The sequence below is a fragment of the Lonchura striata genome, chromosome 7, assembly GCF_050655825.1.
Source record: "Lonchura striata isolate lonStrDom1 chromosome 7, ASM5065582v1, whole genome shotgun sequence".
NCBI lineage: Eukaryota > Metazoa > Chordata > Aves > Passeriformes > Estrildidae > Lonchura > Lonchura striata.
In genome coordinates, this window is record NC_140709.1 from 18,677,510 (window position 1) to 18,697,852 (window position 20,343).

The 20,343-nt window shown below is 36.6% G+C and overlaps 2 protein-coding genes across 10 annotated transcripts in view; both read right to left on the reverse strand.

Moving 5' to 3' along the window:
- Window positions 1-7,279, reverse strand: part of TTC21B (tetratricopeptide repeat domain 21B) — a 37,899-nt gene extending 30,620 nt beyond the window's left edge. For all 6 annotated transcript variants that reach the window (XR_014956537.1, XR_014956540.1, XR_014956538.1 and 3 more), the window contains exons 1-6: window positions 7,128-7,279; window positions 6,843-6,972; window positions 5,531-5,641; window positions 4,195-4,361; window positions 1,848-1,970; window positions 289-446 (exon numbers count right to left, since the gene is read on the reverse strand). Coding sequence is in view for 3 of the 6 variants with exons in the window: in XM_021528595.3 (XP_021384270.1) it covers window positions 289-446; window positions 1,848-1,970; window positions 4,195-4,361; window positions 5,531-5,641; window positions 6,843-6,972; window positions 7,128-7,208 (770 nt within the window). In the remaining 3 variants the exon portion in view is untranslated. The remainder of the gene's footprint in view (window positions 1-288; window positions 447-1,847; window positions 1,971-4,194; window positions 4,362-5,530; window positions 5,642-6,842; window positions 6,973-7,127) is intronic.
- A 1,773-nt stretch (window positions 7,280-9,052) lies between these two features.
- LOC110469652 (sodium channel protein type 1 subunit alpha) overlaps window positions 9,053-20,343 on the reverse strand; it is an 88,792-nt gene continuing 77,501 nt past the window's right edge. For all 4 annotated transcript variants that reach the window (XM_085584339.1, XM_077785025.2, XM_077785024.2 and 1 more), the window contains 5 exons: window positions 15,590-15,643; window positions 15,119-15,256; window positions 13,311-13,415; window positions 12,681-12,951; window positions 9,053-12,326 (listed from right to left, as the gene is read on the reverse strand). In XM_085584339.1, the coding sequence (XP_085440465.1) occupies window positions 11,158-12,326; window positions 12,681-12,951; window positions 13,311-13,415; window positions 15,119-15,256; window positions 15,590-15,643 (1,737 nt within the window). In that variant the 3' untranslated portion in view covers window positions 9,053-11,157. The remainder of the gene's footprint in view (window positions 12,327-12,680; window positions 12,952-13,310; window positions 13,416-15,118; window positions 15,257-15,589; window positions 15,644-20,343) is intronic.

Here is a 20,343-nt window from a genome sequence, read left to right on the forward strand (position 1 = left end):
AACATCATGGATCTCAACCAAAAGCACAGCTCTTATTTCGTGCCTATCTCAAGAAAGATCCTCCTCCATCCAAAATGGATTAATGTATCAATGTAGCATCCTCATACAATTGAAAGGCTGGTTTCTAATAAAACTTTATTTACTTGAAATTTATTTTTTAAGAAACTGATGCAACTAATTCAGATTCATTAACAATGAATGGAAACCTATCTACTTTTGTTTCAAAGTGTCCTTTGGGTGTAAACATAGCAAGAAAAGAACTTAGTGGTGTGCTACTTCATACTCAACCTATGGGCTGTTTCAATTGTCTGCTCCCAGTCCTGCAAAGCGAGTTGCAGCTTCATTTTCTTTATGAATGCAGGAATGAAGTTTGGGAAGTTTGCAATTATCTGGTTCACAATTTCCAGAGCTCCTGAATAATTCTGTCGGACCTCAAAATACTGTGCCTGGAAGGAAGAGAAGTCATATCAGCAGCCTGAGCACTCACACATGTGAGAAGATTCAGAAATTCCTTCATACAGAAACTAGGAAAAAGAGCTAGAGAGAAAGAACTCTTTCCTGAAGTAGTGGTTTTACCTGAGTATCAACCACAACTAGACATATTGCAACAATCAAATAGCAAAGGATGATGTCAAAAGCCTGGTGTGTGTGGTAAGTGCTCTGTAACAAAGATAACTGCAGTACTGACAACTTACTAGTCAGTTGCAAGCAATAGACAGACGTAGCTGAAAAGTAAATTTGTTTTATCAGTTTTCAAATACATTTTACGATATTTAACACAACCCACTGATTAAATATTTATTCAAGCTCTGAGGCATGTACTATGCAAAAACCCACATCCAGCAGATAACTATTGCTGCCAGAATTAACATTTTTCTAACTGTAATGCAATTTACAGGATAGTCCAAATACAAAACTTTCAGAAGTCAAGATTCAGAGGTTTAAATTAATTCAAGTAGAAATAAACTTAGGATTTAAACCCTGTTTTGCTTTGATGCTTTGAATTTGCTTACCATATTCCATGGTAAGTATGTATGCTGTTTTATTTCATCTTTTTAAGACAGAAATTATGCAAACACATTAGATTTTGAGAGTTGATTTTTTAGGCCCTAGTGAGATTCGTGTCTGTCTAAACCCTAATTACTAAGTAACTACATTTGACATATGCTCTTAATCTAATTCAATGGTCCACATGCAGCCAAGCAGACACACCTAACCAAATACCATTGTGCACACTCTCCTGAACTTCAGTCTTCTAATATTCATTGAACAATTTTTTCTACATTTAGCTTTGGAATAATAAACAAACATCAAGTTAATGAGCAACAATGCCTGTGACATAAACTAATATGCTCTGAAACAGAAAATGTGTAAAGAAAACAATTCATGCCAATCCTTCAATGAAATATAATGAACACATGAAATAGACTAAAGGCAACTTAAAAAGAGTGTTAAAAATAAATAAATAAAAAAATCACATTACAGTGTTTAACTATTGCATTGTGACACACAAAAATTCTGTAATGTGCATAGGTGTCCCATGCAGAAAGGAAGGGACTACACATTTTTACATTTTCAAATCATTTAAAACTCATTTTATACATAGAAAGTTTTCTCATGTGCATAGCAAAATCGTAACAACAGCACACATTTAGATTGACTGAATTTAAACTATACCTTTCTTTTCACACTGGTGTCTAAAGAACCCAAAACTACCTACAAAGTCCAAGCTCTATCTCTGTTCCTTGGACACGCTCATTATGCACTACTCTTATCAGCATCTCTCCAATCACTCTACAAGACTAAGATATCATTTAGGAAGAGTTAAAATAGTGAAGTAAACTTACTTTACCAAGTAGTGCAAAAACATCATTGCCTTCCTGCAGTGCTTCATCGAAGTATTTCAGAGCTTTTTTAATGTGAGTTTCTTTCCCACAGGTGAGATCAAGCCATGCTTTCAAAATTAACCCCTGTTAACAAAATACAAATTGGAATTCTTTGCTAACTAGGTAATAGGAAGTTACACTAGATACAATAAGCAGAAATACCTAAATAGAGGACTTAAGAGTATCTATTTTAACTGCATCAGAGATGTAATTATAACCAGTCTTCAGCATAACCTAACACTTGGCTAATTCATTCCAGAGTTAAATTAACCAAATAGTATGTTTACTTACAGAATTAGAAAAAAACACCAATGGCACCTTAACAAGTCTAACATGCCCAGCAGTCAGAACAAAACCTCACAAACATGACCATATTAGGCAGAATATTTTCTGCAAACATTTCAGCACAATGTTTTCTTAAGATTTTGTTTATATGAGACACCAAAAAACATACTGGTGTTGCAAAAAGAAGAAACTTGGAAGTTTTTCTTCTACTTTCTGATTAAAAAGAAAAACTCTTATGTGAAAGGTAAAACTCTTGACATTTTTCACATCCTCAAAAGTATTTTTACAAAGAACACCTAAAGAATTAAAAAGCAAAATGTTTCTTTTCATTGAAGAACTTACCACTTATGATGAATGAAATTTATTTCTCTTATGTGTTCCAAACATTAATTGTAACTTAAGTAAATAAAATCTATTTTGAAATGCTGAATTATTTAATCAAATTATGATTGCCATCAAAACAAAAACTTGAAATATAAAATATCACTAGTTCTTTTAGAACATAAAGAAATGGGTCTGTTAGTTAAAACTCAAAGGTTAGTAGAAGAGCCCTATTTTGTAACTGCTAACAATGAGGGTCATGATTTTGCTATGCAATGGAGACTGGCTGAACTTTATATACTCGAGCATTTCTTTAAAGAAAGGCAGATGTTGTACTTCTATACAAGGAATACATAAACTATCTTAGCAAAGTAAGTATATACTAAACAAATCTTATTTCACCAAGTTTAAACACCCTTAACCACCTCCAAAAAATCTGATTTACCAAAAAATCCGATGTAAACATTCAAACATAATTTCACATTACCAAACTAGAGAAAGAACTAATCATAAGTGAATTTCTAAAAAAACAACTATATATTTAAGTACTAATGGACGTTTTGTTTTCTATGCATGTGTCTTAAAAAAATAAATTAATTACTTTGAATATTTTTAAATAGTTCAGCTGGAAATATTTCACACTAAGCAACATACCCAAACAATATTTCCTAAGAATAAAAACAAGCAAACAAAACCAAACTTCTATTGCTTCAATAAGCAAAGTCAGAAATACTGCTATTTTACCAAAATGACCTATCCTTAGTCTTTTTAGGAACTACCATATTATTGCTTTGTGATGTCCTTAATTATTTCTTCATTAATATAAGTTATTTCTACATTAGTATAAATTAGCCAATAAATTAGTTCTTATTTAAAATAACTACCAATTTAAATTAATCACTTAGTTTGAAAGCTAAGTCATTACTTAAATAATACTTTCAGAAACTAATGTTTAGCATAGTTGCAGATTTCTAACTCATGTAACAGATTAGACAGAAAACTATAAATTACAGATTGAACAATGTAGTGATCCACACAGCAGAACATTTTTGTTTGATATAACTGTAAAATAAGGTATTCAATATTAACAGCTCTGCTTCAAAGATGTTTAACTATAAAAAACAAGCCAATTATTTTGTTTCTCTCTTTGAACTGAAGCTGGATCCTCCTTTAAAAAATAACATCATAGGTTTTCAGAAACCTCTTTAGAAATTCAAGATATTAATGAATTGTAGTATCTCTATATAAGTGCTAAAGACAATGCTATATATAACACTTATTTCAGTAAAACCCCAGGCAAATGTTGACCTTAACAACAGCTAATAATTTATATCCCAAATCCTCTGAGTATTATTGAGACTTCAAATCCAGATGTCTCCCTCTAGTAAAAATATCACTTATTTTTTTGCTAGGAATTATGAGGCTTGGTATCAAGTAGCAATACTGGCCTAATACTGGCAAATTATTTCCATTTATGAAGCCATTATTTATTACTAACTAACTGAAAATTATTATTAGTAAAAAAAAATTATGGGACTTTACTCAGCTGTGTCAAATGAATTTACAATAGTTAAGAAGGAAAATACTAGAACACAAAATAGTCCAGGATAACTTCCAAAGAGCATTAGTGCCATAAGTCTAGCTTCTGAGTATGCATTGTCCTATTAATCTTTTACATTACAGAAAGGTAAGAACCAGTTACCTCTTTACTACCACCAGACACTTTGATCATTCTATCAGCATATTCACGGGCTTTGTCCTCACGACCAAGGTGCCACAAAAACAAGCCAGCATAGTACAGAGCCTGCTGTCCTGCTGTTTTACGTTGTTCCTTCAATCTTGCATCCAACTCCAGAATAGCATCTCGATCTGAAAAGGTTTTGATCAGAGCTCTTGTTGAAAGCCCCTCAAGACATTATAAAAGAACAGCACGTAGGCCAAGGGCTTCCAAAGCAAACACTGTTTCTGTACTGTACATTGATAAACATGCAAACAATCCCACCCAATTAGTAATATTTATCAGGTACAGATGGCAAAGGCAGAAGAGGGTTCCCAACAACACGGCTGATGGGGAGGTCCCAGAACTGGGGAAGTCCTAGATGACTGGTGGATACCCAACCTGATGTGCATCTAGAAGGGCAGGAAGGAAGATCTGGGAAAATACAGGCCTCTCAAGCTGACCTTGGTGCCAGGGAAGGTCACGGATCAGGTTATTGAGTGCTATCACACAGCACCTACAGGACACCCAGGGCATCAGACCCAGCCAGGCACTGGGAAAGGCAGAACCTGCCTGGCCAACCTTATCTCCTGCTATGACAATGGTGGCCCACCTAATGAATGAGGGAAAGGCTCTCGCTCTCAGAGTCTTGAAATCCACAATAATTTTGCTATCCTGCAATATTAATCCTCAGGGACTCAAATTAGAATAATGTCATTCGTCAGAGCTGTTTCACATCAAACTGTTTAACAAACTGTCAGCAGCAGCTATAAACGTCCATAGCGAGAAAGATACTGCAGCAATACTTTAACAACCACTCAATGTACCTGATAAATTTACTCTACCTAACAAAATTATTCCAGCTTTTAGGCTGGAGAAAGGAATACGAAAACTTGCAAAATTCTTTTCTACATTTGTATAGCCAGGATAACTCAAAAGATAGAAATGGCATGGCTTTAAAAATTTTTCAAGTTGCAATTCTACTGAAAAGTACCAATATCAGACTTGAGTGAACAAAAAATCACAAGAAGTTTGCTTCAATCTTTTTCTTCCTTCAAAGATTCTTCATCACAGTAGATAAGTCAGATTTTGTGTGTGGGTGTGTATGTGTTTTATTTTAACATTTGCTCCTATGCTTCAGTTTAGTGGCTTGGTATTTTTGTTTACAATCTTGGTAAGCATCACTCAATTCAGTAATAGATCTTATGTCAAATGCAAAGCCAGAGTAAACCTTTTTAACCTAGGCAGATTGAGCCTACAACTCTCAGGCTTTCACACAGAGCTGTTTAAAACATGAAACAGAATGTTTTAATAGGCATACCTGGATTAGGGCTCTTTTTATGGGCATAAATCAGAGCCATCATTGTACAAAGCAACACTTCTGGTTTGTTTTTAATAGACTCCAACTGTCGAATACTTTCTTGGACATCACCTAGTAAAAAAAAAGCACAGAATAAGCTATCACACCTTTCAAGACAAAAAATATAATCATCAAACATCAATCTGACTTAAATTTTCCTTTCTGTTTTTTCTTCTATGCTTTTGTTACTTATGCATATACCCACTTTTAACTTTTGTGCCAGTCTTTCAAACAGACAGAGGAAATAAAATAGCATCTCAATGCAAAGAACTTGAATTATACCAACTAATTCTGCAGTAATTCTGCTAACTGAAAGATGAAAATCATATTTATTGTTTTATACATGGCATTGAGCAGCTCTTTTTGCTTCTTTATATAACCAGTATTTTTGTGTGACTATTTTATTTTGAAAATTAGCAAATTAGCCAGTAGCTTGAGAAATGATAGGATTCTTATATAAAAACACCTTGGAGTTTGGGTATAGACACACTCCCTCAAATCCAGCACACCTTCCCAGACTTAGCTCTCCCCATGTTGGGTTGTTTGTTAATATTTCCGACATCCTTGGAATATACATGTTGCTCAATAAACTTCTCAGAACAGCATAATTTACACGTAGAGTATAATTTATCCCATTAGGTAATAGCTGTCAGTTTCCCGGAGACAGAGGACTCAACAAAACTAACACAGCTGTTTTGAAGGGAAGAGCTGTTAGCTGGGAGACACAGTGAGTTGCCGATCAAATGCAATATATACTTGGGCAGGCTCAAATTCCCTCCAAGTAACCCATTTACCTGACCCTTGGTCATGAAACCACGAAAAAGAAAAACACGTGCTATTTCTCACTTTGGTACGATGCTGCCTAGATCAGTTTCACTCAAACTGGAGCAGGACAGATGATAACACACCGACAATTCACTCAACAAGGAATGCATTCAGACTCCGCAGCATCGCAGCGGACTAAGGCTGGGTTCTGGGAGGCGAGGCAAGGAAGCGCACGGGAGGGAGCGCGGCCCGTGCGCTATGCGCTCAGCGCCGTTACCCGCGCTCAGCGCGCCGTTACCCGCGCTCAGCGCCCCGTTACCCGCGCTCAGCGCGCCGTTACCCGCGCTCAGCGCGCCGTTACCCGCGCTCAGCGCGCCGTTACCCGCGCTCAGCGCGCCGTTACCCGCGCTCAGCGCGCCGTTACCCGCGCTCAGCGCCGTTACCCGCGCTCAGCGCCGTTACCCGCGCTCAGCGTTACCCGCCTTCAACGCGCCCTCAGCACCGTTACCTGCCCTCAGCGCGCCGTAGGCCCGGTAGAAGAGGAGCACGGGGTCCGCGCCCAGCCGCGCCAGCGCCTCGTCCGCCGCGGCCCGGACGTGCTGGAACAGCCCCTCCTGGCAGTAGTAATTAAGCAGCGCCTGCGAGGAAGCGGCCGCGGGTCATCGGTGCCGACGGTTCGCCCCGGGACACCGGGGACACCGCGCCCACCGCCCCAGCCCGGCCTCCCGCAGTCCTGCCCGCTCCAACCCCTCCCTCCTTCCCCTCCGCGGGGCGGGACGGCGGTGGCGCCCACCTGCTGCACCTCCGCGTCCATCGTCGCTAGCCGACGGCACTGCAGGCGGACTCCGGAAGGGTGAGGACGGCGTGCTGCCATTGGCTGGGGCGGCAAGTAGGCGGGAGAGACACGGGAAGGGAAACTCGCGGAAGGCGGCGGGGCGGGATCCCGCGGCCGGGCCCGGGGCAGCGGCGGGAGCTGCCGGCGCCTGGGCGCCCCCTGCCGGCGGGCAGGCGGCCGTGCCTCGGGAGCGCTCGCGGCCGGGGTGCCGCTGGGAATGCTTTGGGAATGTGGTTGTTTCCTGGCGTTTCGTGGCTGAACGTGCGACTACGCGGTTCCGTTCGTTTCATAATGTAACTGAGCACTTCAAGTCATGTGCACTTCTCTTAGAAATACAACAGCAATAGGGTCGAGTCAGATAGAGAAACTTCTGTTCCCCTCCCACACCCCCCTCCCCCCTTACATCCTGGAGCATCAGAGTTGCAAAGCGTAGTGAAATTAGGGTTTTCCTCTGGAGGTGAAAGCATCCCCAGCCACAGTTTCTAGACACCAGAAACAAAGGTTGCTAAAGAGCATTCCTGTGGAATGGGAGCGCAGTCTGTCCACCAGGAATGCGGGCAGTGATGCCACCAGGGACAAGGAGTGGAGCCCAACCTGCGCGGAGTTTGTAGGAGAAGCTGCTTGGCTCTTCTGGCAGAGTGACCTTTCCTAGCAAGTCCATTACACGTGCAGCTCCTTTGTCACAAGTTCTCACCCCCAGCAGCAGGAAGGTGCCAAAGAAGCACTGTGCACTTAGCATTCTTGGGTTTCCTTGTTGGCCAAAACAATCCTCTGATTTTCCTGCTGTGTTTATGTTCTGCTTGTCTTGTTTTGAAGCAAGATTTAGGCTTCTGTAACATTTAAAACCTATTAGAGGTATGAGAAACAAGTTGGGGTTTTTTACATACTTTTAAAGGTAACAATTTAAGACATACTCTGTCCTCATAATCTGAAAATACTTATATTTTCATTTTGATACTTAGGCATTTTGAATCAAAGCTCTAGACCTCTTTTTTCATAATGTATCTCACAACAATTTTTCAGAGAAAAATTTCATTCCCTTGAAAAATTGCTTATGAATTTCAGGGAAAATGCTCTTTTATTTCTGCATTAGCCACTAAGCAAGCATACAGACTACAACTGCTCATCAACTGGTTTCAAATGAAGTTCAGTATTCACTGTGATTGTTTTCATTGTAAGTTGTAGGGAAATGCAATATAAAATTATATAAGCATGTAAAATTAATATTTTTAGAAATTCACTGAAACAATTAATAAGAAACAGGCCCACTTTCCAGATGTATTTGGTTTTTTCCCCTATTGTTATCCACAAATGGTTGGTTATAGGAATGGGGTACTTCCAGAGAGATTTTTAAAATTCCTGAGGAAAAGACCAATGATTTATACATTCCAACACCATTTCATCTTTTTCAGAAATGCACTCAAATGTGAGATACTCTGTAGCCTGTTTGTGAACAGCACCCAGCAAGAATAAACTGGCTCTCGACCCAAGTTGGGGCATGTCATGAATCTAGTATTATTTTTTGTCCTCATTTGTCTCTGTAAACCCTTGAACACTCAGTTCTCATGCCTGTGGCTGCTCTGAGCCTCCCGGGACACACTCAGGGCAGCTCTGGTATTCGATGGCTGTGCACCCCCCGCATGGAGCTGCTGCATGAAGTCACTCAGGGCAGAGCTATTGATACATGCAAAAGCCTCATGCTCACTATCTAACACATATCAAGTAAGAAATTCCTAATTAGTGACTAACAAGCAAGTCCCAAGGATTTTCTTACATGCAAGAACAGTGTAGCTGCTGTAGAGGTTTTCAGTATCCTCTCATTCTGTGATTTAAAAGCATACCCATTTTTATATTAATGTCAGATAATAAACACAAAAGGAACGTACAATAAAAAATGTAATCTTTATTATTTTGACGCATTAATAATGTTCTTTAGCATCAATTAAGGTAATAGCATTTTCCTGCATGCAGTTCACTAATACAGATTTAGTCAATAATTTTAATAAAAGTAATCTAGTTTCCTGTGTAATTTTCCTGTGTAAGAAACACAAAATGTCCTGATGGATTGGATTATACAATTTTGCTACTTTCTCTTTGTGAAAAAATATCGTGGACCCTAGATAATATTTAGAACTGTTCTAGTGCAGCATGAATGAAATAAAAAAATCTGTGAGTAAACATGAGAAAAGAGTTAGGATTCTCTGAAAGAAAGGTTATATCCGAAAACTTATGATGCAGGCACTGCTTAGACATTCAATTTGAACTTTAGACCATTTCCCAATGGCAAAACAAACAAACAAACAAAAAAAACTTAGCTTTTTGGAAGCAAATTATGAACTTATTTCACAGAAATTATTCATATGTTGGCAAATACTGTAAAAAATAAGATCCTACAGTTATCCATTCACTTAGTTATATCTTGTTCTCAGGAGTTCTTCTGTGAAAAAGTGCTATGGAGTGAAAGTAACAAAAATGTTGTGACATCAACCTGAAGATAAAATTCAGTTCTTGTTTTATGTACATAATGCTGAAAAATAAAAGAAAATGATTTTTACAGTATTTATATTTGCTTATAAAATCCTAACATTATTTTCAACAGGTTTAGTAGTTTTCAACATCTGTACAGTTTGGATATACACTATATGTTTTTCACTGAAAATTCAGAAATGTAAAACAAATAAGCTCCTAAATAGCTGCAAAATATTGCTTAATGGTATGGAGGAATGAGGCCTTTTTGAGTAGTTCATTTCATTTAGGTCTGATGTATGGCTTCCCATGTTTAAGAATCCTGGACAGTCAAAGGAATAGCAGCATAGGCAATATAAACATGCATTGATTGCATCCAAGCTATCTATAATGGTAGATAATACATAATTTTACCTGTTGAATGCTTGCACACTACACTTATTGTGGTACATATTTGATGCAATAAATGTGCTAAAGTCATGATCTGTTTGCTCAAACATGCACCACAGGTTAAAAATTATTTACATAGCAGAGGGCTTTTCATTAACGTGTACAACATCAGCCTTACTGAGAGCTGAAGATGGCTAAACAATACTGCAGGATAAAGCAGAACAACTTTATAGAGGGCTCTTTTTGATCAATTTGGTGGGCTGAGGCAGATTCCTTTAGTATTTGTATGCAGAAAGACATTTGACAAAGACAACATCTGTGACTCCAGACCTAGGAAGGAGTTTGCACCTTCTGAGACTTAATGGTCTGTGCAAAAATTAAACCATATTTTCTGTTCTTGTGAGTTGTAGAGGACTTTACAGTCATACTAAGACTTATTCAAACATGATACAACATGAATACATTAATTAAGCACCTCAAAATCTGTTATTCCTTTCCAGAAACACTGTGCTAAAAAAATCTGTTGCTTTTTGTGACTTAATGTTATTTTCATGCATGATCTATAAGTGCAGCATGCCTTCATGCAAATAATTTCTGTGTGTATATTTGTTGTATAATAGAACACCTGGCCCTTGTACCTGTAAAGGTGTACTTAATTCCCTTCCCCAACAGAAGCCCCATTTACAAAAATAGTCACATATAATAAACAACATATGAATAAAAACAAGATGAATCCACCAACACAGATTTTGTAAAAATATGATGTGGCAGTTGAAATGCAAACAGTGGATAGAGTTACCATATTGTTTTATGCTAAACACACAAATACTTGGTTTCACACCCCTTTAACTTGTCCCTACAGTCTGTGTAGCCATTTTTCTCTCCTCTTCAGCAGTGTCAGCTGGTAATGAGAACAGTAACCTCCTGTCAAGGTTGTTTCTTCTTATCACAGTCACAGTCACTGACAAGGGGTCACTGTCTTTTAATAGGCACTGACCTTTAATGTACAGTATATTTGTAAAAATTGTCAGTTTGGCATAGACCTCCTTCAGGAGTCCTGTTGACACAAACACATGATCCTTACAGACTATGAACTACTTTGCACATATATGATTTTTCTTGCTATTTGCTCTTATTTCTGACCATCTTTATCTTCCTTTTCATGCTTTTCTTTGACTGGCCTCATTACACGATCATAAGAAGGTGGACAAACTGCTGTTGATGCTGTTATATCTGTTTTCTCTGTAAATGAGTTTTCGTTTAACTTGTCAATAAGGATTTCATCTTTCATACCCTGCCCAGCCCCACCTTCAGTTTTATTTTTGTTATAGATAAAGGAAGCTTGTTTTACTGTCCGTTTTAAAAGGTGACGTCTGTAAGCACGCTGAATAATAACAGCAGACACTTCCTCCTGCTTTCGTTTCAATGTGGTTGTAATTGGTTCATAGGAAGCTTTAGAAGGATTGGATGCCATAAACCGATCTTCCATCTGTATTCTGAGGGCGTCCATCTCCCCACTTTCCCCCAAAACACGCTTTGTGAAAGCAAACAAGATGTCAAGGCAGTGAATTCTGTCACCGCTCACCATGGGCAGATCCATTGCAATCAGCTGGACTTTGTTTGGTTTGGGTAGATGAAGAGGAGGCTCAAGTGCTGCTGCAAAATCGGACAATTTCTCAAATTCCATGAATTGTGTTGCATCAGGATCAAACTTCTCCCAGACTTCATAGAACATCTCAAAGTCATCCTCGCTCAAGGGTTCGGCGCTTTCTTCAGTAGCAACACCAAAGTTCTCCAAAATCACAGCAATGTACATGTTCACCACTACCAGGAAGGATATGATAATGTAGCTGACAAAGAAGAAAATCCCAACAGAAGGGTTGCCACAGTCACCTTTCACAGAGCTTCCTGGATGAGCCTTGTTAGGGTCACAGTCTGGCTCCCCACTGTTGAGAATTGGGGCGAGCAAACCGTCCCAGCCAGCGGAGGTGGTGATCTGAAATAGGCAGATCATGCTGTTGCCAAAGGTTTCAAAGTTGAACATGTCATCAATCCCAGCTTCCCTCTTGACGTAGGCAAAGTTGGACATGCCAAATATCGCATAGATGAACATGACCAGGAAGAGCAGCAGCCCAATGTTGAACAGAGCCGGAAGAGACATCATCAAAGCGAAGAGCAGAGTGCGGATTCCCTTAGCGCCTTTAATGAGGCGCAGGATTCGACCGATTCTGGCAAGCCGGATGACTCTGAATAGTGTGGGAGATACAAAGTACTTCTCGATCATCTCAGCCAAAAACATTCCTAAAAAAGAAAAAATACAAAAAAGAAAAAAAAACAAGGTACATTACCACTTACTCTCCATATCACAATAGACATTTAGAAACACAGTTTTAAAATTGGGCAATTAAAGATATTCTGTAGATTACAATGGTATATTTTCTGTTTTAGCAGTTATACTTAATATTTGCAGGCACAGTAAATGTTGGATGATTATGACAGTTGTTATGGTTTAGATAAATTGCAAGTTAAAATGTAAAGTTTAATGACTTGGTTGTAAATCTTACAATGGCAAGAGCTCACCATATATCTCTATTCAAGTAAAAGTTCACATCCTATTAATTTTACCTTCCTTTTAATTTAATTAACAAGACTTACCTACTATAGAGAGAATGACAACCACAAAATCAAAAATATTCCAGCCTATAGTGAAGTAGTAATGGCGAAGTGAAATTAATTTCAAAACACATTCTCCAGTGAAAAGGACAATGAACACAAGGTTTATCCAGTATAAAATATTTTCCATTTCTTTGCTCTGGTCATCAGTTTCTACCATCATGGTAACCATATTAAGACAAATAAGAATCATGATGCTGATGTCAAATACTTGCTGTGTCACAAAATCAAAAACCATTCCTTGGAATTTATTCTGAGGAAAAAAGAAAAAAGAAACATCCAATATAAACTGTAATTTTTCTACATTTCCTGTTAGAAGAAAGTAGAAAAACACATGCAGTAAGGCTTATGAGACTTCAATAAAGTCATAACTAGCATACACTAGTTACTAATTGAGCACTCAAATACAACAACTTACTTCAACCTCCTGTGTTACATATTCATAAATAAAATAGTTGTAAGTGAAAAACAGTTTTTTGTTTTTTGTTTTCCATTTCTGCTGACTAATGTCCCGGTTACTGCTAACTTTCAATTGGCATATTTCTGCTCTCCCTGTATCAATAAAAACTCTTTGTAAGTAGCTATTTGTCTGATGTGTATAAATAATTTTACCCCTGGTCTTGGTATAGGTTTTTGTGGTTTTTTGGATCCCAGCTTTTTCATTGCATTGTAGTATTTCTTCTGCTCTTCTGTCATAAATATGTCTTGACCTCCAAAGTAAAAACATGAAATCAGAACTGGTTATAATCACATTTATATGCAGTGCTGTAAAAACTGAGTGATTCAAAAATCAAGAAGACTAAATCAGGAAAAATCTCTCAGCTATCAAATGCATCTGTCTACAATCTAGGCATTTAGTCTAGAAGTCTGGACATCTGGTACTATATTGCTCTAAGAAACAAAAAAAATATACAAGCAACATCTTTTTACAGTTATTTTCCTGGAACTCCAAGATACCATTTCCCTTACCTCTCTTCTTTTATTGTAAGAGATACAGTAAAGAGTATTTGAGATAAATTCAGATAATCTGGGCTGCTCAATACTGTCACTTCTGAACTGTGATTTTAATGAATCAAAGGAAAAAGACAAAGTCAGATTTTCAGTACAGGAATGTGCTTTAGGTATCTCTAGTTTATCAATCACATTAGCATTGGGGCCCAAAGTCTTCAAGGTTCTTGAGAAGATAGATTATCAGACTTTGGAGAAACTTCGCTGAAGATTGAAGCACCCTTGGTACTATTAAGAGCAAAATGTTCTCTTTTAAATCTTTTATTTTTATTAGTTCTGTGTTCAATGAAGTTGCATTTAGCAAAAGCATTAACCTGCTTTTGAAGCCTGACAGTGAAGGTAAAGAAGGAATTATGGCTCTTCCATATTTCTAATCAAAATCCATAGTAACCTTGTTTTAGAGACAGCTTGAATGAAAATCTTTGGCACTTCCCATACCTCTTGATGGAAAGTTTTCCTAGATAAGAGATACTTGCAGACATCTAATTCCAGGAATGGCAATGCAGACATAGGACTGGATACAGCCCTTTGTGGATGACTGTGTGGGAAGCTTGAAGATGTGGGAATGCAAGGACTGTAAGCTGGACAGGTTCCCTGACCATATACCTCTATGTTTCCATATGTACAGCATATGGAAACACAAAAAATCTTGCTTAATATTTCTCATTATTAACATAAACCCAGAGAAAGTGATGCAGTCCAGTAAAGTAAAAATAAACTAGTAATTCATAGCTGTTTTGGTCCTTGAGCTTTCATTGCTTTATCTATTTAAAGAAAATAATTTTAAAGGCGAGCATCTCCTACTTAGACAGTCTATACCAGCAAGATTATCTACATCTGCAGTGTGAAACAATAAAAGAAGGTCCTGAAATTGTTACAAACCACTCCTGCTCTGTATAGTTTTAGATTGTTCAGTGCCACAAAATTGAACTTGAATACTTGGGATCAGATCATTAAAACATCACCTTTAATTGCATGAAATTATTTTGAATAATTTTTTTGTTTGATGGAATTATTTTTTGTTTCATAACTAGCTAGCTGGTTTTTTTTTTGTGTGTGTGTGTATGCTCATAGAATACTAAAAGTCAAGAAGGAAAAAACCCTAAGAAATGAATGCTTTAATGTAGGGACCTAATTAAGGGGTTGGATCATGCAGGAAGACTTAATGAAGTTTAGTTATGAAAAAGTAGAATGACTTGAGGAAGACTAATCTGGGAATTGACAACAGAAGGATCTGTCCTAGTCACTAAATGAAAAATCTTATAACTTTAATGAATACTGCAGGTATGATTTTGTCATAACATACTGCAGCTTTTTCAATTTTGAACAAGCTATGGGTATACTTTCCATATATCATGCACCTGCAAAATATCTTTAGAATATCTTTAGAAGAGAAATGAAACAATACTTATCTTCTTTTTTTGCTGATTGAAGTTGTCAATAATGACACCAATGAACAAATTCAGGGTGAAAAAAGACCCAAAAATTATAAAGATGACAAAATACAAATACATATACAAGTTGTCTTCATACTTGGGTTGTTGTAACACCTAAAGGGAAAAAAAAAAGTGACATATGACTCCTAAGAGTTCATGTGAAAATTTCAACCAAACAAGTGTCAACCTTGCACAAAGCATCACCAATATTTTGTATTTGGACAATATTCCTATCACTTATATCAATATATTTTTTCTATTCTACCTCTGTCTGATAGCACCTTGCAGTTTGCATTTAGTTGTCCATATTTTGTTACCACTGAATCTCATACTAATTATTTTAGTTTTTTATTCTATTGTAAATTGCTTATTTAGGATAAATACACACTTGTAGATAGACAGACTTCAGGAAAAAAGAAGATAATATAAAATATTTGCAGTACTTACATCTCTTGAGTCAATAGCTGCATACATAATATCCATCCAGCCTTTAAATGTAGCCTGTAAATAGTACATACCTGTTTAAGCATTCTAAAGACAATTAATTTAATAATTTCCTGCAACTCAGTACAGCACCAGGAATAATTAGTAGCATTAGATTTCTAATGTGTTTTGCCTCTTGGTTCTCTATTCAGCTGCTCATCAGATATACTGCTGTGTATTCCATTACTTTGTATTAGATATGAACATTTTAAACAGTAAGTATGATTAATATATTTCTAATTTATGTTTAACAAATATTATAGAAGGCATTTTAGTTCATCAAATCATGTCAACTGCAAGAGCTATGTACAGCTGGATGTATAGCCTTATGTAACTGAGTCGTCACCAATTAAGACTAACATGTAGTTCCTCTGCCCCTAGTCAGAAATGTGGCAAGAAAATGGAACCAAAACTTTGATAATCTCAAAAAAGGTATTTTCCTATAATCAGAATATACATTGAAAGAATTTACCTAGTTTAGTAATTCTATGTTCACTTTAAATATATCATTCTTTACAGAGCCTAGATGTCTCATGCGTTCTGAGATAAAGTAGTAGGAAACGTTTCACGTGCATTGAATACTTAATATGCTTCACAAATGACAACATTTACTGAAATTTTGGAGGTATTTTCTCTGCCCAAATCTGTACATTTTTGAATTTGACAGTGAGGTGTCAAACATTCATCAGAATGCTCAAAACAGAAAGTCGCTTACTCTGTTGTGGCAATTAGTTCTCTTTTAACTAGGCAACATCTCCAAGTAGAAACCACTTGGTTTTTAATCCATTTGTTCCCAAAAATAGAGCAAAAAAGGGAAATAATTCTATGTTGTCTAATCCTCATTACAATTTTGCAAAACAAGACTGCAGATCACTGGTTCCTTCATTTTCTTTGCCAAAGAGACCAGTGGCAGGATAGAATCAGGAATGGAACACTCTTCATCCATGTTTTTTACTGAATCAACATCATCTTCCACTTTCATTTCTAGTGGAAGTTTCAAAAAAAGAGCATGATTATCCTTAGATGCAAATCCAATGTGCAGCAACTTCACATCTTGGGGTCAACACAGAAAATATAAAGCTCAGGTAACTAACAGTATGATGGTGAAATCAAAAGGTAGTATCATAGGTCCAATAAATCAAAAATAAATCTGAAACAAGTAGCAGTCAGCTAAAGAATTTAAAGTCCTCACAGAATACTTCGACTGCAAGGGATTAGGAGAGGTAGACGAGGTCTATTTATGTAATTACTAATATATGCTTAACTTGTTCTCAAAGGCTTTTAATGGTGAATACACCACAACCTTATTAAAAATATGTATTCTGGCACTTCCTTTTATTATTTCTTAATGCTTACATCCTTCTGTTGCCATTTAGACTCACTTGTCATAGCCATTACATATTTGGAGAACTGCAGGAGTCACCTTCATGCATCATCTCTTACTTTTTGCAAATTGATTGTTGCCATCTTTCTTTTTTAGGTAGTGATCACTGTTCCTTTAGTCTTCTATGCAACTCTGGTTTTCCAGAACTCTGATCACTCCCCTTATTTTCCTCTGAGCTCTAATACAATGGTTCATCTCTAGTAGTGGCAACTAAAATAGGATTCAATATTTCGTCTAACAAGGTCTAAATAGGGCAAGATGATATATCATGTCTTCCAGTGCTACTTTTGTTTCTGTCTTGGTACATTACTTGCATTTTTTGGTATATCATTACTTGAAATTAGCACTTCAGTCTGAAACACCACATTAAGATAACGGGCAGACTTTTACTTCAGAAAGATGATGCAAATGATGGAGTGGCACGTGTGCAAAGTGTGTGCTGTTGCCTCAGATTCACACACATGATGATCTTTGCGTATCATCCTCCAGGAAAACAGAATAATTATTGCAGTTTTTTTGAAATTTATTGGTGTAGCCTAAACTAAGTAGAGTCAATGAAAAAAGATAGACTAATTTTAAAATATTAAGCTTCATCGTCATTACTAAAGTACTGCACTATAAACAGACAGTACCCTTTAACTAGTGATAGGAAATAGAGTTGAAGAACTGAACTGTATTATTATTGTTTTTGTTATTGTTGTTGTTAAAAAGGAAGCTTGAAAAGATGTGGGGTGGAAAAATAGAAATGTAACATATTGCTATCTTGTCATTTCCACAATGAGGCTCATAAGACTCTGAGACATTAAAATTTTTGAAGAAATTAAGAGAGTCAAGATATCCCATTCAGTGAAAGCATTATTTTTGCTGTAGATGCATGGATCTGTTTATATTTATCTGCAGTGTGTTCTCTTTAAGAGAAATAAGGTATCATTTGTGTATTTTTGTATCCTGAAAGAAAATAACACAGAAAATGACTAAGATATCAAATTATTAGTTTCCATTTTGCATATGACCATATAAAATATATTGTATATCCTCAGTCACACTAAATTAGGAATAATTAATTGATTTCAAAGATTACAGCAGTATAACTGAAGTCAGCATCTGTTCCAAATGTTTGGGTTTTTTTCTGCCAAGGAAATTTCAATGATACATTCAAATGCAGATTCAAATGTAGTTATAAAAAACAATGGAACAAACATTTCTAATCTCCTTTACTGTTAAAAAATCATAAAATCTTTTCCCCCCTGATAAATAATTTCTAATGAAGTTTTAAGTAATGCTGGAGTTTTATCACTCAATTTCTTTACCAGAAAAAATCACCATGAAGACTTACATTCCCTTTTGAAGATACAATAGCATCTTGCTTTTAAAATACTAACCTGCTGGAACTTTGAAAGTACCCTAAGGTCTTATCCTTAAAATTAAGCTTCTGATTTTTTTTTTTACCATACACTTCAAGAGATATGTTGTCTTACTGATATTAGTAACAGTAGAGTACAATACTGTGCTTTGAGACCCACTGGTTTGTCACATTTTGTCCTGGTGAGCAGGGTATATCCTTACTAGATGGATAAAAGCAGGCCTCTAGGAGATTTACTTACCAAGGAATCCAAATACTAGGTTCAAGTTAAAAGGCATAAGGCCATAAAATTATCAGGGTAGATGTAACATCTCTGTGTACACCAACCTCTTCCTCTTCACTCATTGGTGCATGACAATTGTGAAAGGAATTTCTCCAGCAGATGTGTCTCTGCTTTGATGCATCTCTTTAGGGACAGAGAAATACTCAAGCAAGTTCAGACCAAGAAATGAAAAAAAATAGCTTGAAGATCCACACAAAACAGCATGATCTACACTATATTATAGAAGAAAAAAATTCTTATAGAAGAAATGTGTTCTTATATGACTGATGGTATGAATAATTATACTCCAAATTATGAAAGAATTCTGGACAACAGTTTGATCAACAAAGTCCATAAAACTTGGTTTATCAATGACTTGTATTGCTAGGGTGTATTTTTGGGCAGAAAGAATTATAACATTGCTATAATACTAAAGATTTTCCACGCAAAAAATGCTTCCCATGAAAGCAAACAGCCCAAGAAATGTCAACCAAAAATTAGGTAATGTTCTTTTCCTAGGCCCCTCATTCAAGAAAGTCATTCAGTATCCCTGTCAAGTAAACTCAAGAAAGAGCTTGTTAGAGAGTTCCTTTTCCTTAAAGTTACTATCACACATTTGCATTTTTTGAGCCCAGAATACTTCTTTCTGAAATTATCTCTCTGATTTTGAATATTTCTGTGTGAAATACGAATGTTTCTTTTCCATATCACTCTTAAAAAAAAGAAGAGTTTTCTGTGATAAAAAGACCCATATACTGCTGGAGACATTAAAAAAAGTTCTATTTATGTCTTTCCCAGAATAATAAGGCCCTCAGTGCCTTGGTTTGAAGTTCTTTTGGCTTGTTTTCATTTTGTTTTTTGTCATAAATATGGTTCTAACTTTCATTAGTATTCACTTCAATTAGTGATACGGATAGTAAGGTTATGGTTCTTGCAACCTAGAAAAGTGAAGGAATGGAGAATAGAAATAATGAGGAATAAGAGGAAGCTTTCTGTATTTATTTTCTAGCCTCCTGGCCTTGTATCAGTAATTCATGCATTGATACTCTTCACAGAAATTGGTATTATTAAAATGACATTGACCTCCTTTGACTTATTTTCTTAGGTCCAGCACTGGTAGAAGTCTGTGCCGGAGGTTGTTGAGGTGCAGAACCAAATTACTTCAGTAGAAAAGGCTATTAATGTTCACTTAGGCAAACAGGAAGCATATCCACTTGCATCATTATAATCAGATTTTTCAGGCTCAGTATATACTTTTAGGCCAACTGCTAAACATTCAAAAGCTTTATCTTTGTTTTTGACACAGTAAGATGTACCTCTAACTGAGTCATATGCTAGCATTTAGTCTTCTTCCTATTGCTGCAAGCAGTTTAGTAAGGGTAGGAAAATCTACAGCTATGACATACCTATTCAAGTCTCATGGTTTTTTTTATGGCTTTGGAGTCCTGTTCTAGAGTTTGATCCAAAGTACTTTATATATCAAATATAAAATCACCTTATCAGTCTTTTTTGACTGAAAAAGCAATGTAAGAATCTCAAACAGTTATGAATTGTGGCCTTGTTTTCTTGAAGGTGAAAGTACCTAGATTCTCCACATTTTAATGCATTAACTGAAAATCAAGCTGATATTCTTTCTCAGTCTTAGGGCTCTTATCATTCCTTAACTGCAAAATCACTTCTACTGGCATACTTACCAAACCCTAAAAAAT